The sequence below is a fragment of the Dermacentor andersoni genome, chromosome 11 (genome assembly GCF_023375885.2).
Source record: "Dermacentor andersoni chromosome 11, qqDerAnde1_hic_scaffold, whole genome shotgun sequence".
NCBI lineage: Eukaryota > Metazoa > Arthropoda > Arachnida > Ixodida > Ixodidae > Dermacentor > Dermacentor andersoni.
The window spans coordinates 16,094,186-16,119,904 of record NC_092824.1 but is presented as its reverse complement, the minus strand read 5'-3'; the positions used below and the strand labels follow the sequence as shown (position 1 = coordinate 16,119,904).

The 25,719-nt window shown below is 45.8% G+C and overlaps 1 protein-coding gene across 1 annotated transcript in view; it reads left to right on the top strand.

The window, feature by feature from the left end:
• Positions 1 to 25,719, top strand: part of LOC126517684 (protein O-mannosyl-transferase TMTC1-like) — a 279,424-nt gene that overhangs the window by 191,738 nt on the left and 61,967 nt on the right. The window contains exons 8-10 of the mRNA XM_055064442.1: positions 1,972 to 2,147; positions 16,857 to 17,024; positions 21,158 to 21,271. Coding sequence (XP_054920417.1) covers positions 1,972 to 2,147; positions 16,857 to 17,024; positions 21,158 to 21,271 — 458 coding nt within the window. The remainder of the gene's footprint in view (positions 1 to 1,971; positions 2,148 to 16,856; positions 17,025 to 21,157; positions 21,272 to 25,719) is intronic.

Below are 25,719 nucleotides of genomic sequence, written 5' to 3'. Positions count from 1 at the left end.
AAAGGTGGTTCTTACCGCACCGGACAAGCTAGCAAAAAATCTTTAGAGCGGTTAATAAAAAAAACATGGAATCTGTGTGCACTAATAATCATCGCGATAATCCTGTACCGTGCTCTCAAAACGAGGACTACGCAATGACTTTGCACTGAGGCGCGTCACACATAGGCCAAGTGGGACAATGCCTAAATGACAGATTGAAAGAACATAAGTATCACACAAAAAAATATATCAGGGCATCTAGGTATTCGTTGTAGGGACTGAGGCTGCACACCGTTATTGCAAAAAAAAAACTAGCATCATGTCCATGTCAACAAAGAAGCTAACAAGGGAGATTGTTGAAGCCCTAGAAACAGAAAAGCTGGGTGATTGTTGTGTCAGCAAGCCGTGGGTCGTGGTCTCACAGAAATATATCATATTCCTTGCAGGAACCGTTTTTTCTTATGCGCGTTTGGCTTGACCATGTCATGTTTTTTCATGTCTGTTATATTTCCCTATCTCTAGTTTATTCATGTTCAACCAGTACTTACTCTGCACATCCAGTGAATAAACATTCAGTTGTTAGTGCGCCCTGTGTACTTGTCGTTCTTCTTCGTCTGGTCCCTCGAGTTCTTTGACGCAATTTCACTACGTGGCTGATCAAAGAAGTTTCAATGTGTATGACAAACTCCCGGGGCACAACCGATGCCCTAGCGGAGGCCTCAGAATAAAATTTCGGCCACCTTTCATTCTTTATCGTGCAGCGAAACCTCGACGCAGAATTGTTGCTGTTTCGCGTGCGAAGCATTCAGAGGGCGGCGCCACAGAAGGTTCCAACTCCTGCTGGGAGGAAAAGCGCACGGAGCTGTCGCGGCTCAGCTGCTGACAAAGAGCTTGTGTACACGTGGCTGCGGGACACATGCAAATGAGCAGAGCGGGAGAGGAAGTTTGGCGTGAGGAGAGGAGTGTAGAGAGCTTAGAGGAGAGTGCTGAACGCTGGCCGGAGAATAGCGTTCGGTGAAATGGGCGCGTAAGTTAGGGCCGCTTATCGAGTTCTGGCACCGAGCAATTTGCCCCGGACACGCTCGCTTGACGCGACCGGAGAACGTAGCGCTTCGTCGAGCCCCCGCGCTCGTCGGCTGGAGGAGGGCATGCACGATAGCACCCATCTTCCTGAGAGGGGTCGATGAGGGAACGGCAGGTGATGCGCCACAGTGACGAGAGGTTTCATCGAAGATTTGCAATGCTCTTTCTATCGATGTTTGACCCGACAGCCTACAATCCCGACAATGTTCATGCGTCATGAGTCGCACATATGCACGTGTACAGCTAGAAATATACCCGACTATAACGGCCAGCAAGGGATCAAGGACTGCAGTGCCTGTTAGAAGGCTACGTGTAAACACAGAGATGCCAAACGCCAAAGCATATTTTTTTTATGGTAACCACCCTTAAGACGGTATAATCTCAATGTATCATCGAAATGTTAGAAGAGGTACTTAGCCACATTACCGATGTATCACCATCTCGGACATTTATCTCCGCAAGAATGAGCTGTGAAATTACAGTGTTGTATCAGGTCTTAAATTGAAGGCCAATGCGTTTAGTCACAGTTTTCGGCCCCGATAACTTGAAACTGGTAATAGTGTCAGCATTGGTGCTGTGAGGGAAAGATGGCAGCGCTGTGTCACTTTAGTTTAACAATTTCGATGTGTGCCAGAAGTAATTAACCTCTGCTGAATATCACTATGCGTAGGTGAAATCTGAACATTTGCAGTGATCGATGCCACTTTCTTCTCTTCAAGTGCTTTAGCTGAAGATGTGGAACTATGATCTCCGCCACGCTTGTTTTTCTTTTTATGGCCTAAAAGTTGCAGAATAAGGCGCATATCTGGCGACCTGCGCTTTCACGCTACTCTTTATATGCAAGGGCACACAGTGAAAGGTACAGTGCAAGCATTCTACACGTGTGTATCTGCTCTTCTTTTCATCAAGGACGATTACCGGCGGATTCCCGAGAGAGACGGTCACATGGCTGAAGAAGGCTGCGGTGAACCCTGCCCTGGTCGCCTGTTGCCCCTGTTGCTCACCGTGCTGCCTTTTCTGCCGGCGTCGAACCTGTTCGTGTCTGTTGGCTTCGTGGTTGCAGAGCGGGTGCTGTACATCCCCAGGTACGGTTCTGACTTGGAATGGCAGAACGTTGAGCTAATCGTGACGAAACATGCTAAAAAAGTTATATCCACCGTGACTACCTGAGCACAACGCCGGCCCCCTCCCTCCCATTCCCCACGGCCTCTCGCGCGATGGAAAACTGCGGGTTCGCTTTCCACTTTCTCCTTCGGGCACGCCAGGTTGGGCTTCCCTCGCGTGCTTTCCCCCGCACGCACAGCATACGACGAGCGGCGACAGTGTTATCCCCCTTGGACTTTATACGGAACACCGCGGTGACGCCGACATCGACGGCAAAATGGTTCTGGAGGGTCCATCTAATTGGAATTTAAAAAAAGGGAAATGCGGAAGCTAAAAAGCTTTTGCTCTTGCGCATGGTAGGGTTCTATGCCTCAATGTAGGTCAGCGTGAGGCAAAGCACTCTTTACAGTCGCTCCTGGACTTTTCATAGATGCTGGCATGTGTCGAAGTGTAGAGCATTCATTCTGAGGCATATAAATGAAGAAAATTAAGAGAGGTGTGTGTGAGCAACCAAGATTACCTGTTAAATGCAGTGATGTGTTTTGGCTTTTGATCCACTTTTGCCTGTTCACGAAATTGGGTTAACTAATGTTCAGCAAAATGTATTTCCTGCTCTCTGACGCTCCGCCATTATTGAATGGAACACATTCACCTTGGCAGCTTTTTGAAGCCCCACTCATCTCGGTACACCCAATACTCACACGCATTCCGCCTTCGCGAAACCTTCATTTTTTTAAGGCACAGGAACACGAAATGACGAGTAATTTTCTGCTCGGTGCACGAAATAAGGCTGTCGGCAGCGAAACAGTGCATCGCCACCTTATTTGAAAAGAGTCTTTCGATGATTCGGTATTTTTCATCCACGCAATATTATCTACGGTCGGTTCACAATATCGTCAGGATGGTGCTCATCCTTTGCTTATGGATGGATGGGTGGATCGATGGATGTAAAACTTTAATGAAGGTCCTGAGGTACGCGACTCGGCGCGCTGCGGGCCGCTCCCACGTTGGGACAGTCAGGCCATGCCCGACCGCCGCATCGTGAGCCCTCTGGACAGCCCATAGTTGCGCCCCGGCATCGGGGCTCTTGATAGCGGAAAGCCACTTGTCCTCATTGATTTGTTCTGTGCCTCGTAACGAGGGGAAACGCCAGAGCACATGGTCTAGGCTAGCGATGTCATTGCAGTGCATGCAAGAATTAGTGGCATAGATGTCGGGATAAAGCTTGTGGTATAAAGCCGGGCTGGGCTACGAGTCTGTTTGCAATAATCTGAGGATCAATGCCTGCGCTCTATTTAACTTCTTGTGTGGAAGGGGGAAAGTCTCTCCTGCCGAGATAAAAGTGCTGAGCAATTTCATTGTATGTGGTCGGTTGATCTCTGTTCTCCACCACTGCGGGCTGGCGTTGGAGTTCTCCATGGTCGCGGAAAGCGAGACCTCGCGCCTTGGAGTGGGCCAGCTCATTGAGGTTTGTGGGGCCTCCCATGATGAATCCCATGTGAGCGGGGGACCACGTGAGGGTATGTGTGGCGATGCTTCTGCCGTCGAGAATGCGACAGGCTTCTTTACACACAGCGCCAACGCTGAAGGCGCGGATGGCTGCCCTGGAGTCGCTGAAGATATTAGCAAGTTTGTCGTCCAGGAGGGCCAAAGCAATGGCCACTTGCTCGGCCGCACGCGACAACATGCTTCGCACCGAAGCGGCATCAACTGTCGAACCCCTGTGGTTGATCGACACTACCGTGAAATTGTTGCTGTTGCCATACTGGGCCACGTCAACGAAGCAGCTGCGGCCAGGGAGTTCTCTCGCGTGGCGTAGGAGCGCCACCACCTTGGCCTTCCTTTTTTCTACGTTGCGCTCGGGATGCATATTGCGCGGGGCGGGCGATATGATTATGTTATCTTTCTGCTCTTTCGGAAGGCCCTGGTAGGAGTCTTCGACAGTGGCCGGGGGACGCCCATCTCTGTTAGGAGTCGTCTGCCTGCCCTGGTGCCGGAGAGCCTGAGAATCTGTGCCCTTTCTTGTGCTTCTGCGATTTCTTCCAGGGTATTATGAATACCCAACTACAGAAGTCGGTCGGTGCGTGTGTAGTTTGGTAGTCCGCGCGCTCTCTTGATACCCCTCCTTATCACGGCATTTAGCTTGTCTCACTCAGCCCTCTTCCAGACGTGCATGGCCGCTACGTACGTGAAATAGCATAACAAGACAGCGTGGACTAGCCTTTTCGGATTCTCTTCGTTCAGACGTCTCCTTCTGTTAGCTACTCGCCTGATTAGACCGATGACGCTATCCGTCCTCTTTGCTAGTTTGTGAATGGTGATGCTACTCGTGCCAGCCCCTTCGAGTGTCATTCCCAAGATTCGAATGGACGCGACTTTGGGAATGGGATCTCCGCACTTGGCGTAGAGATTAATGTCAATTTCAGTGGGGGGTTTCCAGTTCTGTGGCTTGCGGCCCTTTCTAGTTGGGCTGTAGAGAAGGAGCTCCGATTTCTTTGGGGAGCACCGGACTCCCGTGTCGGTTAGAAAGCGCTCTGTAGTGTCGACAGCTTCTTGGAGAGCGGCTTCGACTTGTCCGTCACTGCCACCCGCGCACCAGACAGTGATGTCGTCTGCAGAGATCGTGTGACTGATGCCCTGGACCTTGCCTAGGTATCTTGAGAGGTCGACCATTGGGATGTTAAAGAGGAGCGGTGAGATGACTGACCCCTGGGGGGTGCCGCTTCTGCTCAGCTCCATTTTCTCCGATTCCAAATCTCCAGCCTTGAGGATGGCGCATCGTTTGCTCAAGAAAGACCTGACGAAGGCATGGAAGGACGAGCCTAGGTCGAGTTTGGAGATGGCGTCGAGAACGAACTCGTGACGGATGTTATCAAAGGCCTTCTCCAGGTCCAAACCAAGGATGGCTCTCGTGTCCCGAGTGCAGCGTTCCAGGATTTGGATCTTGATAAGCTTCATGGCGTCCTGGGTGGAGAGACCTGGCCTGAAACCTATCATATTGTGAGGGAAAAGGTCGTTGGTCTCGATATACTCGGCAATTCTGTTATGGATGGCGTGCTCGGCCACCTTCCCTACGCATGACGTCAGTGAGATGGGACGGAGGTTGTCCAAGCTCGGCGGTTTACCGGGCTTTGAGATTAGTATGACCTTCGCCAACTTCCATTCTTCCGGTACAATTCCCTCCTCCCAAATTCGATTTATCTCTTCGGTGAGAAACTCGATCGATGCGTCCTCTAGATAGGCGGGCGTGAACAAGAAAGGTTGTGTTTATTTAGATCTCAGAAATTTATTCATTCCTTGATCACCAAATAACGCCGCCAAATTACACTGGTCCTCCTGTCTCTCAAACCTTCTTTTGTTTTGGCTATAACCTTCGTTAGCCATTTGGACCCATATGTTGGACCCATCGGTGAGAAACTCGATCGATGCGTCCTCTAGATAGGCGGGCGTGAACAAGAAAGGTTGTGTTTATTTAGATCTCAGAAATTTATTCATTCCTTGATTACCAAATAACGCCGCCAAATAACACTGGTCCTCCTGTCTCTCAAACCTTCTTTTGTTTTGGCTATAACCTTCGTTAGCCATTTGGACCCATATGTTGGACCCATCGGTGAGAAACTCGATCGATGCGTCCTCTAGATAGGCGGACGTGGACAAGAAAGGTTGTGTTTATTTAGATCTCAGAAATTTATTCATTCCTTGATTACCAAATAACGCCGCCAAATAACACTGGTCCTCCTGTCTCTCAAACCTTCTTTTTTTTTGGCTATAACCTTCGTTAGCCATTTGGACCCATATGTTGGACCCAGCGGTGAGAAACTCGATCGATGCGTCCTCTAGATAGGCGGACGTGGACAAGAAAGGTTGTGTTTATTTAGATCTCAGAAATTTATTCATTCCTTGATTACCAAATAACGCCGCCAAATAACACTGGTCCTCCTGTCTCTCAAACCTTCTTTTGTTTTGGCTATAACCTTCGTTAGCCATTTGGACCCATATGTTGGACCCATCGGTGAGAAACTCGATCGATGCGTCCTCTAGATAGGCGGACGTGGACAAGAAAGGTTGTGTTTATTTAGATCTCAGAAATTTATTCATTCCTTGATTACCAAATAACGCCGCCAAATAACACTGGTCCTCCTGTCTCTCAAACCTTCTTTTGTTTTGGCTATAACCATCGTTAGCCATTTGGACCCATATGTTGGACCCATCGGTGAGAAACTCGATCGATGCGTCCTCTAGATAGGCGGACGTGGACAAGAAAGGTTGTGTTTATTTAGATCTCAGAAATTTATTCATTCCTTGATTACCAAATAACGCCGCCAAATATCACTGGTCCTCCTGTCTCTCAAACCTTCTTTTGTTTTGGCTATAACCTTCGTTAGCCATTTGGACCCATATGTTGGACCCATCGGTGAGAAACTCGATCGATGCGTCCTCTAGATAGGCGGACGTGGACAAGAAAGGTTGTGTTTATTTAGATCTCAGAAATTTATTCATTCCTTGATTACCAAATAACGCCGCCAAATAACACTGGTCCTCCTGTCTCTCAAACCTTCTTTTGTTTTGGCTATAACCTTCGTTAGCCATTTGGACCCATATGTTGGACCCATCGGTGAGAAACTCGATCGATGCGTCCTCTAGATAGGCGGACGTGGACAAGAAAGGTTGTGTTTATTTAGATCTCAGAAATTTATTCATTCCTTGATTACCAAATAACGCCGCCAAATAACACTGGTCCTCCTGTCTCTCAAACCTTCTTTTGTTTTGGCTATAACCTTCGTTAGCCATTTGGACCCATATGTTGGACCCATCGGTGAGAAACTCGATCGATGCGTCCTCTAGATAGGCGGACGTGGACAAGAAAGGTTGTGTTTATTTAGATCTCAGAAATTTATTCATTCCTTGATTACTAAATAACGCCGCCAAATAACACTGGTCCTCCTGTCTCTCAAACCATCTTTTGTTTTGGCTATAACCTTCGTTAGCCATTTGGACCCATATGTTGGACCCATCGGTGAGAAACTCGATCGATGCGTCCTCTAGATAGGCGGACGTGGACAAGAAAGGTTGTGTTTATTTAGATCTCAGAAATTTATTCATTCCTTGATTACTAAATAACGCCGCCAAATAACACTGGTCCTCCTGTCTCTCAAACCTTCTTTTGTTTTGGCTATAACCTTCGTTAGCCATTTGGACCCATATGTTGGACCCATCGGTGAGAAACTCGATCGATGCGTCCTCTAGATAGGCGGACGTGGACAAAATGTTTGTGTTTATTTAGATCTCAGAAATTTATTCATTCCTTGATTACCAAATAACGCCGCCAAATAACACTGGTCCTCCTGTCTCTCAAACCTTCTTTTGTTTTGGCTATAACCTTCGTTAGCCATTTGGACCCATATGTTGGACCCATCGGTGAGAAACTCGATCGATGCGTCCTCTAGATAGGCGGACGTGGACAAGAAAGGTTGTGTTTATTTAGATCTCAGAAATTTATTCATTCCTTGATTACCAAATAACGCCGCCAAATAACACTGGTCCTCCTGTCTCTCAAACCTTCTTTTGTTTTGGCTATAACCTTCGTTAGCCATTTGGACCCATATGTTGGACCCATCGGTGAGAAACTCGATCGATGCGTCCTCTAGATAGGCGGACGTGGACAAGAAAGGTTGTGTTTATTTAGATCTCAGAAATTTATTCATTCCTTGATTACCAAATAACGCCGCCAAATAACACTGGTCCTCCTGTCTCTCAAACCTTCTTTTGTTTTGGCTATAACCTTCGTTAGCCATTTGGACCCATATGTTGGACCCATCGGTGAGAAACTCGGTCGATGCGTCCTCTAGATAGGCGGACGTGGACAAAATGTTTGTGTTCATTTAGATCTCAGAAATTTATTCATTCCTTGATTACTAAATAACGCCGCCAAATAACACTGGTCCTCCTGTCTCTCAAACCTTCTTTTGTTTTGGCTATAACCTTCGTTAGCCATTTGGACCCATATGTTGGACCCATCGGTGAGAAACTCGATCGATGCGTCCTCTAGATAGGCGGACGTGGACAAAATGTTTGTGTTCATTTAGATCTCAGAAATTTATTCATTCCTTGATTACCAAATAACGCCGCCAAATAACACTGGTCCTCCTGTCTCTCAAACCTTCTTTTGTTTTGGCTATAACCTTCGTTAGCCATTTGGACCCATATGTTGGACCCATCGGTGAGAAACTCGATCGATGCGTCCTCTAGATAGGCGGACGTGGACAAAATGTTTGTGTTTATTTAGATCTCAGAAATTTATTCATTCCTTGATTACCAAATAACGCCGCCAAATAACACTGGTCCTCCTGTCTCTCAAACCTTCTTTTGTTTTGGCTATAACCTTCGTTAGCCATTTGGACCCATATGTTGGACCCATCGGTGAGAAACTCGATCGATGCGTCCTCTAGATAGGCGGACGTGGACAAAATGTTTGTGTTTATTTAGATCTCAGAAATTTATTCATTCCTTGATTACTAAATAACGCCGCCAAATAACACTGGTCCTCCTGTCTCTCAAACCTTCTTTTGTTTTGGCTATAACCTTCGTTAGCCATTTGGACCCATATGTTGGACCCATCGGTGAGAAACTCGATCGATGCGTCCTCTAGATAGGCGGACGTGGACAAGAAAGGTTGTGTTTATTTAGATCTCAGAAATTTATTCATTCCTTGATTACCAAATAACGCCGCCAAATAACGCTGGTCCTCCTGTCTCTCAAACCTTCTTTTGTTTTGGCTATAACCTTCGTTAGCCATTTGGACCCATATGTTGGACCCATCGGTGAGAAACTCGATCGATGCGTCCTCTAGATAGGCGGACGTGGACAAAATGTTTGTGTTCATTTAGATCTCAGAAATTTATTCATTCCTTGATTACTAAATAACGCCGCCAAATAACACTGGTCCTCCTGTCTCTCAAACCTTCTTTTGTTTTGGCTATAACCTTCGTTAGCCATTTGGACCCATATGTTGGACCCATCGGTGAGAAACTCGATCGATGCGTCCTCTAGATAGGCGGACGTGGACAAGAAAGGTTGTGTTTATTTAGATCTCAGAAATTTATTCATTCCTTGATTACCAAATAACGCCGCCAAATAACACTGGTCCTCCTGTCTCTCAAACCTTCTTTTGTTTTGGCTATAACCTTCGTTAGCCATTTGGACCCATATGTTGGACCCATCGGTGAGAAACTCGATCGATGCGTCCTCTAGATAGGCGGACGTGGACAAAATGTTTGTGTTCATTTAGATCTCAGAAATTTATTCATTCCTTGATTACTAAATAACGCCGCCAAATAACACTGGTCCTCCTGTCTCTCAAACCTTCTTTTGTTTTGGCTATAACCTTCGTTAGCCATTTGGACCCATATGTTGGACCCATCGGTGAGAAACTCGATCGATGCGTCCTCTAGATAGGCGGACGTGGACAAAATGTTTGTGTTCATTTAGATCTCAGAAATTTATTCATTCCTTGATTACCAAATAACGCCGCCAAATAACACTGGTCCTCCTGTCTCTCAAACCTTCTTTTGTTTTGGCTATAACCTTCGTTAGCCATTTGGACCCATATGTTGGACCCATCGGTGAGAAACTCGATCGATGCGTCCTCTAGATAGGCGGACGTGGACAAGAAAGGTTGTGTTTATTTAGATCTCAGAAATTTATTCATTCCTTGATTACTAAATAACGCCGCCAAATAACACTGGTCCTCCTGTCTCTCAAACCTTCTTTTGTTTTGGCTATAACCTTCGTTAGCCATTTGGACCCATATGTTGGACCCATCGGTGAGAAACTCGATCGATGCGTCCTCTAGATAGGCGGACGTGGACAAAATGTTTGTGTTTATTTAGATCTCAGAAATTTATTCATTCCTTGATTACCAAATAACGCCGCCAAATAACACTGGTCCTCCTGTCTCTCAAACCTTCTTTTGTTTTGGCTATAACCTTCGTTAGCCATTTGGACCCATATGTTGGACCCATCGGTGAGAAACTCGATCGATGCGTCCTCTAGATAGGCGGACGTGGACAAGAAAGGTTGTGTTTATTTAGATCTCAGAAATTTATTCATTCCTTGATTACCAAATAACGCCGCCAAATAACACTGGTCCTCCTGTCTCTCAAACCTTCTTTTGTTTTGGCTATAACCTTCGTTAGCCATTTGGACCCATATGTTGGACCCATCGGTGAGAAACTCGATCGATGCGTCCTCTAGATAGGCGGACGTGGACAAGAAAGGTTGTGTTTACTTAGATCTCAGAAATTTATTCATTCCTTGATTACTAAATAACGCCGCCAAATAACGCTGGTCCTCCTGTCTCTCAAACCTTCTTTTGCTTTGTTTTGTTTTGTTTTGTTTTTGCTATAACCTTCGTTAGCCATTTGGGCTCATAGGTTTATGAAGAACACAGTTTGCGATTGACAAAAAAAAGGCGGCCAAAGAAGGAACGAAGAAAAAGAGTTTCCACCCATAAACTTCCATGCAGTTGTCTGCAACACTCGGGATATAGGGTGACATATTGGTGGAACGCTAGCCCCACTCAGTGCTCTGCTAGCTTATCCTGGTGTTATTTTAGCTAACTTCTGTTAAATCCCGCGCCAGAAGTGGGCTTCGCATATTTGGGGCGCGAAACCGATGTACTCATTTCACTCGTCTTTTTATTGTCTCTTTTATTCACCATACTTCTCATTCGAAAGTTCCGAAAAAAAAAGCCTTCCCAGTACCTCGATCTGTTAAATCGATAAAAGCAATTAAAAAGGTTAAAATAATGTTAAAATGAAGGTTAAAGAATACGAGGCGCTTTAACCTGACGACCGCCAGGTCAACAGTTCTTACTTTTCTTCGCTATCATTGCTTTGTACTCTATAATCCTGCGGTGGTGTGCGTCGTTTTCTTGCAAGTTTTCATGTTGCAATATTGCATTTGGATAATTCGGCGTGTTTTTCATCACTTATTAAAAAATAACACTGTGAAGACATGTTGAAACAGCCGATGTTAGCATGTTTGCTTCTGTGCAGCCGTGCTGTGGCCATGTATACGTGTGCCTGCGTTATCTTGCTTAGCGTTATTTTGGTGTTTGAGATAGGCGGGCGTGGACAAAAAGTTTGTGTTCATTTAGATCTTTTTTCCGAGGAAGCTTGCAAAGAGCAACAATGCTAAAAATTAAGATTAACTAACAAAGAATATGAAATGTTGCTTACAGAGCAACCTGCTGGTTTATTTGGCTTTTTTTTTTCAGTACATTTAGAGGCGTAAATTGTGTTGGTGGGTAGTTAGAAATGTCAGTCCAACAGTTTATTTGCACTCAATGGTGTATCATTGCCTAACTTGAGTGTAAAACAAGAGTTTCATATGAAACGTTTTACCCCGAACAAAGACTGAGTCTTGCGGACTAAATATTAGAGCGATGATTCTGAGATTCTAACAAAAATTAATCCTAAATATCTTGGCACAAATGCCCCATTCTCCCTATTGAGGCCTATGTTATAGAAACGTTACATTAAGAAACACTTATGTTACGAAAAGGTGGCAACGCAAGCAGATTGGCTTATCGTCCGCAGTCCTCCACTCGTAAGGATTGCGGAATCTGGGAGGAGAATATAGGTCGTTACCAGACACAGCTGTCGGCACGGGTCTGGCGTCAGGTCGGGGGACAGGGCAAGTGGGCAAACCGAGGTTAGCATATTGTTGCCACGCGACAGCATGAATGAGGTGGATGGCGAGGGCTGATTGGTCAGTGTTGTGGTCAAGTGGGCTTAGATGGAGGGAGATTCAAGGTCACGGCGAAGAATACGCGTCGCGTTCTTACGGAAGGGCGGTGTGGTGGTAAGTTCGACGCACAATTAGGTGGTAGCCAGCGATTTTTAGGGAGACCTGTGGAATGAGGCGGCGTCTCTCGGCTAGCTCGAAGTGGTGGTATTCTTGGACAATGGCGTCGATAGCGAGAACATTGTTGCAGATCAAGTTGGACGCATCGTCCGTGATCTCTTTGAAGAAGTAGTCTACTTTGTCAATCTCGACAATTTTCTTGTCGGCTTTCCGGCAAAGAGCGAGCACGACTTGTATGTACAAGACATACGATTCAGTGAACGACTGCACTCGGGTAGCAAGCAGTCAGTTGGCGGCCGGAAAGGTTTCCAAATAAGTAACCGAGATTCCGCTTCAAGACATTCCAGCTAGAGGGCTCGCCTTCATGTGTCCGGAACCGGACTCGCGGTGCCCCCCTCCCCCCAAGTTGAGTATTGAATTTGCTAGCATTACGGTATAGTCCCAGCGGCTGTTCTGGTTAACCCATTCTGCATGCTAAGGCTAGTGCTCGACTTTAACATTGTCTTGGCCGGAGAATATGCCAGGATCGCGGGTACTGAAATGCGTGACGCACGATGTAGTTGAAACTGCATGTGTAGACGTGAAGGAGATGTCGTCACCGGGTACGATGTCTCAACGCTGCATGGCGCAGCCGCTGCAGAGCACCGTGGCGACGACAGGGAACGCCAACATCCACCAAAATGTTTCCCGAACAAGGAATTAATTATGCCTAAGAGAACAGACAAGACACATTTATAAAACAACTGCAGCGTTGACCAGTTCAGCCAACAGCTCGAGCCGAAGGGGCAGGTCGCCTTCCTTTTTTGGGGCGCCCGCGCGCACAGTCCAAAGAGACACGCAAATGCGTGTAGAAATATGTTTAAGTGCGAACAGTAACCAACGTTCGGGTAAAATGAAGACAGCCGACTGGGGCACGTGATAAGTGAGAGTTCCGCGAAAAATTACTTTACAGGCTTGTGAAACGTGGCAATACGAAAAAAAGGAGTATTTCGGAGGTTGAGTTTTGCTGCGAATACAGCAACTATCAAGACAATTCAGCACACTTTAACTGCGTTTAGTATGTTGTTTCAACTCATATAGCATGTACAGTCAAATAATATCCACAGCACACATGAATATTTATGCATTGGCGCCCCGTATTGTTAGCCATGTAAATTGTATTTTTGTTTTAAGACGCGTTTCGAATTATACGTCGCACATACATTGGTTCACCTGTTCAGCATGGATTGTTGCTTTGTTTTTCCTTCAACATGTAGTCCAGCGCAGTGAGATAAAATAATTAGAAAAGTGCGGCACACAATATTTGTGATGCCACAATTTCAGGTCATCAGCCAGCGGCTCAGGTGGGCGATTTTACAAAAGAAGCGTTTGGCGACCTTTTGGTGCGTCGGAAAATCCGTTGAACACAACGAACTGAATGAGTAGCATTCACCAACCACAAAGCCTGCACATAAACGACTAATTTCACCACTAAAATATTTTAATACGGCGTGGTATTATCGCATTGATATTGTGGTTGATGTCTCCGCCCAGACAGCAATTCTTCTTATGCGAAATTGGAGTACCGAAGCTTTATTCGATTTCTTTTACTGGAATATAGTAAAATATTTCTTGTACATGTCAGGAAAGCACGGTATCAAGTGCTTACCGTTGATCTTGCTATCAAACCCACATAAGGCAGACGATAGTTATAACGCACGAGCGAAACCCTCGTGAATATTTCAAGAATATTAACCATACAGGTTTAATGGATAATGACTCAGACGACCTGACCTGGATGGTCGGTTGAACAGGATGTCTTACCTGCTACATAATAAAACAAAAAGGAACGCAGAGTTTTAGAAGAAGGTTGGCACGTAATACCCTAGACTTTAATGATGCACCTAAATTACTCCAAATGTTAGCAAACTTGCCACTAAATCACCTTTATGTTAACTAAAAGCGTTATAGAGGACGGGGCCAAATAACGCAAGTAGACGGTTCTCCGCAAGTAAGGGTGTAGCAGTGAGTAAGTGTCCGCTTAATTAACAGGATGCATCGAGCAGAACTAAAGAAATTAATAATGCGGATCCGCAAATTTTTCGAAAATACAGCCATTTGCATTCCAGTATTTAAAACTTCTGAATATCCTTCCGCATATTTCATTTTTTTTGTGGGAGCATTGAAACACAGCGACCAAAGTATCTAATATAGCCGTCGCAGCCTTGAGCTGAACTCATCGCATTCACAGACGTACGAGGGTTCGATTGCTTTTTCTCTCTTTTCTTGCTTTTCTTTATTACGTTTCTTCTGCTGCAATGTTTTCAGACTTCCGGAATTGTATATAAAGTATAAACCGGCGGTGGTGCAGACAGCGTCTGAAAAGCGCCATTTGTAAACATGGTAAAAGAAAAGCAGTATTACAATTCAATCATTTTTGGGACTGCTATGTTTTGGTGTCTTACCGCAGAGGGCGAGTTTTCACGAAATTGCGTCGCCGCCTCTATACATTGCCGGAACCTTCGCTCGATGGCATAACCCAGCCTTTTCTTCTCTCTGTCTCTCTCTCTCTCTCTGTCTGTCTGTCTCTCTCTCTATCTCTCTCTCTTTGTATTGCTTCTCTTAGACAGGTGAAATTTCTGAAAGGGCAGTGTGTGTACGTAGTCGGCCTGTGCTCGTGCCTCAAGTTCTGTTTTTCTCTTTCTGCCCTCTCGTCGTCTCTCCTTTTCTTTTCTTTTTTTTATAACTGAGCCCGTCTGCAAATTTACTCTGCTGTCTCGAGGCGTCATCAGTAGTCGGAATATCGCTGAGCAGCTACGGTGTCGCGCTGCTAAGCACGAGGTCGCGGGATCAAATCCCGACCGCGGCGGCTGCATTTGACAAACTAAAGCAAACAAAATTAATCCGGAGTCCCCCGCTACGGCGTTGCTCATAATGAAAGTGTTGTTTTTTCACGTAAAACTCCACAATTCAATTCTTTCTCAGATCCGTTACCCCTTACGCTACTTCCATCTTAGAATGCAAAAGCGCTTGCCAGTCTGCCAAATCACTCAATTCTGAGCCGCGATTCCTAATATGTTGTGGTCGCGTTGTCCTTTCGCAAATACATCGTTGCGCATTTTTGGTGATGCCACCCTGTAACTGTAGCCGCACTTCCCATTGCATATGCAACGGCTACGGTCGACCAGTGGCTGTCGCGTTCCGCTGTTGAACTCCAGGTCATGGGTTCGGTCGGTCCCGGCCGCGGTGGCCGCATCTCGATGGTGGCGAAATGCGAGAAAACCCACGTGCTTAAATTTACGTGCACGTTAAAGGACCCAATGGTGTCACAATTGTCCTAGAGTCTCCATCTACGCGCGCCTCGCAATCATATTGTCACGTGGTGGTGACCTTAAGAACACAGCAGCAATACTGTGAAAGGCAAAACTAGATTTTATTGGGCGAACCTGTGCCCACAAAACAGGCTACACTTATAGCACAACGAAAGCGGCGAATCTGATCTGCGGGTCAAGCGCGTCGACTTTTATAGAGCAGTCGTCGAATGTTCCAGACTAATCGTTCGGACCCGCGTGCCTTCCACAAAGTTCTACACCATTCGCGTCACGCGATGAAATCAGATAACACAAGGTTCGGCGACAACAGACAGCCGGGTAGAAGCATCGATAACTTTCCAGAAACTTCGGATACATGCAGGCGCGTCCCGCGCTGTGCGATAAGATTTGTTAGGCGGCGAAACGTGGTCGCCCGATAAAGATAAGTACACGTGTCAATATCGTGCTTTCAGAACGCGAAATTCCGGAATTTACTTACTTTTTGTCGAGTGTGCCTGTATTCATGAGTGTCGTGTCCTCGACGCCCCATCGCTGTGCACCCGCGCCTTAATAACTGTGGCTGTTGAGAAAAATGCCAAAGAAACGTTCAAGCTCACCGTCAAACATTGGAACTATACAGATTGTGCGTGGAGTGCATTGCATTTCAAATACAAACTTCATGTTTCCGCTTAAAGAACAATGCGTAGGTTAATCCAAGGAAAAGCATTGCTGCAAGAATTTTATTTATAAAAGTAAACCTACCTACGTTAACTTAAATATATGGAAAATAACAACATAGCACCAGGTTGTGGCCGACGAGCAACGCCAAATATATCCAGCTTTAAAATAATAATAAAATAATGACGTGCCACCGGTGGACAAATTGCCTTTCCGTTCGCTTTCATTTCCCTGTTTCTTATCGTTTCTGTACATGAATTAGAAACTAAACATGCATTTTCTTATACATTCCTTGGCGTGGATATATATGCGCTTCATATAGCAAAAAAATCAGCCCTTCCGTTTGCCCTCTTCTCATTCATTCCAAATAATATCGGAAAGCGCGCAAATGATACGAAGAGTTAATGCGCATTGGAATTCCATTGTGCGCATACATGTCCTAATAAGACTAAACGTGACAAAGCAACGCAGCAGTTCGGGTGAGAAGGGGTGCCTGCATTTCGAGACGAGCATAAAACCAATCAATCAATCAATTTTTATTGTGTTTCAACAAGACGAAATTCACACATATCTATGAACAGACAAATGTAACATAGTCAGCAATCGTACCGGGACGCTTTAAAAGTAAAACTGTCAAATTGAGACGCGACGACCGCTGTTCGCATAACTTTCGAGGGGGTGCGTTTTATTTCTTCTTCTTTTTTTTATGTTTGTGCACTGCTTCGAACGGGAAGGTACAGCACACTTAGGGAAAAATGTGCATCATTTATTGCTCCGTACTTTTCCCGCTCTTGCAAGCATTCTTCCGCATCATCTGGGCGTTTCCTGTGCAAAACTGCTCGCGCATTTCTGCAGCGTCGGCGTGTGCCTGCTCGTCGGGGAAGGGCTGTGCCGACTGCAGACGCTGGGACTGCGAATGCTGAGGTGGCTCGGCGTGCTCTCCTGCTTCGTCGTGGTCCTCGTGTTCGCCCTTCGCACCTGTGACCGCAACAACGTGTGGGTCTCCCGTGAGGCGCTTTTCGAGTGAGTGGCCATCTCTGCAGGTGCTCTCCTCCAGCGGGAATTGAGCTAACGTTGCGAGGAGAAAGCCTCAGCGAGCTACCTACCTTGACTTCTGCGTTCAAACGCTTGCGCGATGCGAAAGAGACTTCACTGAGAAACTGCTGATTAAGGTTGGCTGCCTTTGAAAGAGAATTAGCTATTCTACCGGCTGCGCTAAAATAAACTCTGATTGAAGGTGCGACACCTTGAACAAATATTAATCAAATTTCTTGAGTTAGAAAGTATTCACATCTAAATTAGACCTACTTTTTAGCAGCTTACGGCAAATCATTAGATTGGTGACGGCGAGTATCAACGTTCCTATTCTTCCGACATGAATCCCATAAATATCTTTCTTTCGAGATCTGTAAAAATATGCAATTTACAAAAGTCCGATACCGTGTTTTATTGCCAAGGTGCACTCTTCTAGGCGTGTCGCTTCGTGTAAGGATTTTGTTAAAGCTAACCGATCGCCTTAATAAGAAAGCTGGCTCCGAAAACCAATCGATATGTACTTATCTTTAGAAACGCAACAAACGTCGTTTTACACGGTGCAGTAAATTTCGCGTAAAGGTTTTTCTTATATTCATTTCCGTCTTCTTAGATGGGAGCTCCCAAGATAAGGCGTCGTGTGACAAAAAAAAAAAGCTTAGCCAGGGGGCCAGCTCCGATGCCACCTATTCAAATACATGTAAAACGCGTAAATGCTTTTATGAGACAATCCATGGAATGATCTCGAATAAATTTGTTTTATTTGCGAGGGAACGTTATACTCTAGCAATATGGAAGCAGACTTTTTATCTTGGACATTATCCTTTTACAAAAATTGCCGAAAATTGTCTAGCTCAAAAAAGTTGTAGCACGAAGCTTACAAATTCGTAACTGCGCATCGAACACAGACATCTCAGTTCTGTAAATCAGGGTGTCTACCAACCGAGAAAACCGGGAAAACCGGGAAAACCGGGAATTCTCAGGGATTTTGATTCGTCTGGAAAAAGTGAAGGAAATGTCAGGGAATTTGTGCCTCTATCAGGGAAAATTAGCTGTAATTTTGTTGAAAGGGTCCAAAGTCGCGGTGATGCTGGCTCGAGTAACAGACAAGAATCGTAATGAATCGTCTCTGACGGCCCGTCGTCGTCTGGAGGAGTTGCCAGCGTACAGTCGATGACGACTTTCCGGCTTCCCAATAATTTGAACGGCTTCGTCGCACTACCACGTACCCCATAGTGTCAATGCATCAGAACGTCTGAAATTTCGGACGCAAGAACTCTTCGCCGTCCCATTTTTCGGACGTTTTGCAATGACCGCAGGTCTGAAATGGCATTAATCAAATCCACCACCGCTGCCGTTTTGATTACCTCGCCGCCTCGAACCGGCGCTCTCGAACGCAGATCCGCTGGCAGCCGTAGCCACCACTGCGGCAAGGCTTGGCCTAGCTGCTTTGACGTTCGCTATGAAGCTTGTTGCCGTTGGCTACCGCCGTTTTTATTGAAATAATTCGCTTCTGTCAGCAATGGTACGGACTCCGCCTTTGTGGTCTTCGCGATTGGCTTTAGAGCTTGGAAAGCACGGGACGTTGGATAATGCCGGTTCCCGAAAGTCAGCTTTGCCTCTATACAAATTCGTTACTTGGTGAAGCATACGCACAAGTATTGCAATGAAGCATAACAAGCGTGGGGAGGGGCTATTGCCACGGGACACAGTATGCATTCCTTAATCATACACGCGCGCACCCGGTATTTCCTGTCACAGTACGAGCACCGATATACCTAATACGTGTACCGACAGGCCTTCAGAGCGTTTTCAATTGCGCCTGTGGCGGTTTAAGCCCCTAAGGGCAGTAAGTGACATGCATTTATTTTTTTCCAACCGACCGATCTTTCGGACGTTCTCGCGGCCCCTAGGGAGTTCGAAAAATTGGACGTATACTGTGCAAATGACCAAGAAGATTCTTCAAGTGGTCCGTGAGGCGAACGAGTGGCGGAAGGAGGACAATAACAGAAAGGACCTGCGCATTGATGAAGGAACGGAAAAGGGAGTGTACCGCAGCTTCCTTCACGGAGCTTGAGCTCAAAAAACAAGGGTGTTGTCTTGCGCCGAGATGCAGGTGTTCCTGATCCAGACCAATATAAACTCTTTAAAGCAATGAAATGCAACACTGAGGCGTTGTGCGCGTGTTGATAGTATCTCAGGACAGTTGAGGTGGACACACCAGCTATTGAAAGAGAATCTCACTTCCCACAAACTTCGGACGTCATACGAACGAGCTTGCAATCAATTGATAAAAATAGCTCATATTAGAAAATGTTTGCTTCTGTATGCGTCTCCTTTTTATTTGTATTTGAGAATGTCCGACTGCATTTGCACTTCTTTTGAAGATATTTTATTTGCTGTGCATTTTACTAACCCCTCCCTTCTCTTCCCTTTGAATAACATGAACACTACTCCTTAGTATTTAAATTGGATTAAGTTGTTTTTAAGATGTTTTTTCATGTGCTTATTAGAGAGTGACAGTATCAGGCGATATGGTTTCAGCCCGTCTTGACGTAACACATACTTCTGCATCACTCAGGGAATTTTGCAAAGGCACTCAGGGAAAACCTGGAAAACTCCGGGAATTTAGAAATGTCAACTTGGTAGACACCCTGTAAACTGCATCTGTTTAAGCAAGTCTAGCGGACAAATGTCGTATACGTATAGCGTACATGAACTTACGACGATTTTAAAAAATTCCTAGTGGCAAATTACAAGTACATTACTGGGCGCTGTATACTGCACCAATTTTGTCCACTTTGGATGTATTAGGGGCTTCTCACGGAATTGTGATACCATATTTCGCTGCTGGGGTAGAGTCATAACCTTTAGACTTGAGCTCTTTAACGTTCGGAAATTTTCTAGGGCATTTCTAAAAAGTGTTGATGGCTTCAAATAAAAAGTTTATTTATTACAGTTACTACAATTTACAGCATTCTTTTTCACAGCGAAAACTCCCAATGACAATTGCTGCTACGGATGCCGAGTTAGAACAGTCTTCCCAAAGCACGTGTTTACATAGCAACTCCTGAGCTAAAGCGTCCTCATAAGGGCCTCATGGCTGTTAGCTCACGTTCACGGGTAAACAGCTGTTGTGACGGCCTGAAATACATAAACCTATTAAACCAAACAATATGTTTGGCTCACGGCCACGCTATCATACAACATGAACGCCCTTGCTTTCCCTAGAACTAAGGAACTTAGAAGGCGCTTATAGACACCGTGTGTCTACAACTGTGCACGTGAACTTTCTCTCTCTCTCTCTCTCTTTCTCTCTCTCTGTTTTGTTTGTATTTTGCTGCTTCCGCTAAACACATCATGTCCTCTCCCTCACGCAGGTTATTCGACCGCATGTCTGCTTACCCTTCTTGCATTTCTTGGTTTCCCTTGCTGTATCCCTGGTGGCTGCAAAATATAGCTTTTCTCTAAATCTAGGTGATTGGCAATTGCAATAATCATTGCTTGTTTTCTCGTTGTCAATGCTAAAGATTCATTATCAACCGCTCAGCAAATATTCCTATAGCTTGAATATCGACGTCATAGGACTTATTATGTGAAACTGGTGACAGTCGTTCAAGTGAAACAAACGCTCTGTAAGTTGCTAATTTGCGCATCAGGCTGAGCAGTTGCAACCAGACCTTGTCCCGCACTGGTGTCTAGTTTGCGTGAAAGGCGAAAACTCAAAGACGTTACACTTTCCAGTGCATATTTAAGGAGAACAAACTTTTTCACAAATCTTGCTGCTAGTACATGAAAAAAGAGATACGCCACTCTTGCAGGTGTGAATGAGATTTGGTGAGAAATTCATGTTTACTAATAGAAATCAACTGTACAAATGACAGCCGTAGAAACACTAAACAAACAAACAAACAAAACGCACCCTTAAGCTTGGGTTAAGTTAGATATGGCAAAGTAAGGGTAAAGTGAATAAGGTTAATAGCTCGCATAGTTTCAGCTACTTCAATGCAACATCGACATTTCTTGAAACTATAAATACAAGACGGCAGAGTAACGTGCGCCTATACTTCCTAGAAATACCCACTTGATGAAATGGAAAAAGCATTGAATTCTTTTTTTTTCAGATCTGGCATCACAGATCTCTCTAGGAACGCCAAGGTGCACTACAACTACGCAAATCTTCAGAAGGACCTCGGGAACTCGGAGCTGGCCATCAAGCACTACAGGATGGCGATAAAGTGAGTCCGAAAGAAAAGCGCTTTTTTCGTCGCATATCTGCCGATTCTAATGGGTGCACTTGATGCCCATTTTGGTAATATTCCAATAAAATTAAAGTTGTTGATGTTGCAAAATATAATGTCCTGGTAGCTGGCGATTTCAATGTTCCATCTATCGTTTGCGATTCTTGTCGAACGACATCCGTGCCTTTATCATCTCTTCGCTGTGATGCGCTGTTCTTCTTTATCGAACATCTTGGATTAACGCAGTTTAACACGGTTCCAAATTCTGCTGGCAACCTTTCAGATCTTATTCTGGTTAAATTTTGCGTTTTGATTTTTCTGTTGCTGTTTGCGGTTTGGTTCCTGTTGATCATTGGCATGTTCCACTCGAATTCGCAATTTTTCTAATGGCGATTCATGTGTTGAGCGAGCCTGATCGTTCATTTGTTTTTCCAAATGGTGACTATCTGGGTCTTTACCGCTATTTGAAATGATGCCGACTGGTCTGAATTGTACTGTTCCACAGATATCAAAAAAGCAGTCAGCATACTTACTCATAATGCAAAATGTACTTTGGGAGCCTTCATTCCCTGCAAAGAGTTTCGTCCTGCTCGCTATGCGACGTGGTTTTCTAAGTAATTACGTGGTCTACTCCCTAAAAAGCTGAAGTGCCATAGGAAGTTCAAGAAAATATAATCATCGGAGGGGTACGAAAAATTTAATGCCTTGCGAAGCCAGGTGAAATGCGTAATGCGTAGAGACAGTGATGCATACGTTAAGTTTCTCGAAGAGCGCGTAAAATGCGATCCAAACGTTTTTGGTCCTATGTAAAAGAGAACAGTTCCGAGCGGGCTGAGATTAATGTCATAAAGCATTCATCTCGTGGCATTCCTAAAAACTGTGACAATATCGCCATTGCATTCGCTAAACATTTTTCCTATGTTTTCCTATATATAGCGCATGTTCCTAGCTCTGGCGACTTTCACGATAGCTTCAATGACCACTTCAACATTTCAAGTTTTACAGAACACGATATCACGGTGGCCGTAAGTAAGTTGAAACCAAACCATTCTCTTGCTTACGACCGCATACGAAGTTTTATTATCAAAGGCTGTTCTATTTTTGTTCCTCTCCTTGCGCACATGTTTAATCTTGTTTTGCGTACAAGTGTCTTTCCTGATTGTTGGGAGAATGCAATAGCTGTGCCAGTTCACAAAAGTGGCAGGATGAGCGACATTAAATTATCGCCCTGTGTCACTCTTGTCTCCGTTTGCAAAAGTGTTTGAAATAGCTATGTTTACACATCTGTCGCTTTTTTTAAAGGGTAAGATTAGTGTGTGCCAACATGGCTTTGTTCAAGATAGATCTGTGGGAACAAACCTTGTTTCTTTTTTTGATGCTGCAGGACCCGCTGTTGCTAACCGAAGACAGACACCGTATACTTCGAGTTATCAAAAGCATTTGATGTTGTTTCTCATGACCTTCTTATCCATAAACTCTTGAGTTACGGCATTAGTACTAGCCAATGCACGCTTATTAAACACTACCTGTCAACTCAATTAAAATATGTTCGCGCTGGTGCTAAGTACTCTTTGCCATATTAATCACCTTCCGGTGTTCCGCAAGGGTCGATCTTAGGCACATTATTTTTCAATATCATTTTTAATAACCTTGACGAACGTTTACGTAATTCGCGTCTCCTTTTATACGCTGACGCTAATAAACTTTACCGTAAAATAGAATCAGAGCAGGATTGTGAATTATTAGAGGAAGATGTTATTTCTGTTGCGGATTGGTGTGCTTCCAACTGTTTGCCTAATGATTCAACTAAGGCACTTCTTTCCTTTAATCGCAAAATGTGCCCTTTAATATATTGTCGCAGTACAACGCGGACTGTAGACAGGGAGACGTTCAAGAGCCGTAGGACAACTTGTTCAAATACAGAACAGGCCAGAGACACGTCTTCTTCGTCCTCGCCGAATCCCACTGACCCACTAGACGAAATCCGTTAATGTCCCCATCTTCGTTGTCGCCTGCATAGAAGAATAGACGCACGCGTCATTTGTCCCCCCCCCCCCCCCCCCCTTAAGAGAGCATCGTCCCGATGCTAGACCAGAAGTGTCACTTGCGGAATTAAGGGTCTCTCGCATAGTTATTCGCTCACATACGGCTTCATGCGGACAACGTGCACAAGTTCAGGACGGTGCGTGCGGCGCCGCGTACAATTGGGACTATCGGGTACGACCTCGTACGTGACGTCACTGAGTCGGCGCAATACTCGATATGGATCCGAAGTATCGCCTTAACAGCTTCTCGGAGGGGCCTCGTTTCCGTATGGGTGTCCAAGCCCACACTCTGTCGCCGACGTCATAGATTACCATTCGACGGTGAAGGTCATAGCGCCCGGCGTCGTAGTCTTGCTGCTGGCAGATCCGCAAGCGCGCGAGTTGCTGAGCCTCTTCTGCGCGTTGCGTAAACACAACGGCGTCCGTATCAGTATCGTAAAAGTCATGTGGAAGCATAGCATCCAACATCGTTTGTACATCCCGCCCATGAACAAGGGTGAACGGAGTCATGCGCGTCGTCTCTTGTTTCGCCGTGTTATATGCAAAGGTGATATACGGTAGGATGTCGTCCCAATTTTTATGTTCAACATCCACGTACCTGGAGAGCATGTCTTCAATTGTTTTGTTTAGGCGGTCTGTTAATCCGTTGGTTTGTGGATGGTAGGCGGTTGATTTCCGATGCGCCGTTCCACTTAGCAGCAAAACGTGATCTAAAAGCGCAGCAGTGAATGCGGTTCCTCGGTCTGTTATTACGACGGTTGGTGTGCCGTGGCGTAACACAATGTGCTCCATGAAAAAGTGCGCCACCTCTTCCGCTGTGCTTCTCTGGATTGCCTTTGTTTCAGCGTAACGTGTGAGATAGTCGGTTGCTACAATAACAAAGCGATTTCCGGCAGTAGAAGTAGGAAGCGGACCCAATATATCCATTCCTATTTGGCCAAATGGTCTTCGAGGAACCTGGACGGGTTGCAGGAGGCCGGCTGGTTTTGACGGAGGCGACTTGCGCCTCTGGCAGTCGAGGCAAGTGCGGACGTGATGTTTCACGGTGGTGTTAAGCCTTGGCCTGTAGTACCTCTGCTTCACTCTGGCCAACGTTCTCGTGTAGCCTAAGTGGCCAGAAGTCACCTCATTGTGACAGGCTTGAAGTACTTCCGTACGAAGAGCTGCAGGAATGACGAGCAGATAGGGGGACCCAGTCGAAGAAAAGTTTCTTTTGTAGAGGACCTTGGCCCGCAAACAAAACGACAACAGGCCTCTTGCGAAAACTCTAGGCGGTTTCGCAGATCTGCCCTCTAAGTAATTGATGAGCTCAAGCAACTCAGGGTCGTCCCGTTGTTGTTGGGTGATGGTGGATGTGTCCAGGACACAAAGAAATGCCGAGTCTTCTTCGGGTGGAGCAGACGACTCTATCGGCGATCGAGACAGACAGTCAGCATCCGTATGACCTTTCCCCGACTTGTACTTGACAGTCATGTCAAACTCTTGCAGCCGTAGGCTCCAACGCGCCAGTCGTCCCGAAGGGTCTTTAAGGTTTGTCAACCAACACAGTGAATGGTGGTCGCTGATAACTGTGAAGTGGCGGCCATACAAATATGGGCGAAATTTCATAACAGCCCATACTACAGTGAGGCATTCTTTCTCAGTTGTGGAGTAATTGGCCTCTGTGCGTGAGAGTGTTCTGCTTGCATAGGCAAGTACTCTTTCTGTGCCCTCCTGCCACTGCACAAGAACAGCTCCCAAGCCAACATTGCTGGCATCAGTGTGGAGCAATGTAGGAGCGGTCTCATCAAAGTGAGCAAGCACTGGAGGTGTCTGGAGACGTTCCCGCAAGTCAGTGAATGCACCTTGCTCTTCGCCGCCCCATACAAAAGCAACGTCGTCTCTCGTCAGGCGAGTTAACGGCGACGCAATGCGAGCAAAGTCCGCAATAAACCGGCGGTAATAGGCACAGAGGCCCAGAAAGCGCCTGACAGCCTTTTTGTCGGTTGGTACTGGAAACTGTGCTACGGCCGCAATTTTCTCAGGATCTGGGCGAACACCTGCGTGGCTGACTACGTCACCAAAAAACTGTAGTTCCCCGAAGCCAAAGTGGCACTTCTCCGGCTTCAGGGTGAGGCCGGCGGACCGGATGGACTGCAGAACCGCTTCAAGCCATTGGAGGTGTTCTTCAAAAGTTGCGGAGAACACGATGACGTTGTCCAGGTCCACTAAGCAGGTTTTCCACTTCAGACCCGAAAGCACAGTGTCCATGAGGCGTTGGAATACAGCAGGGGCAGAGCACAAGCCGAAAGGCAAGACTTTAAATTCGTATAGGCCGTCTGGCGTCACAAAAGCAGTTTTTTCACGGTCTCTCGGATCTACCTCGATTTGCCAATATCCGCTTTTTAAGTCCATTGAAGA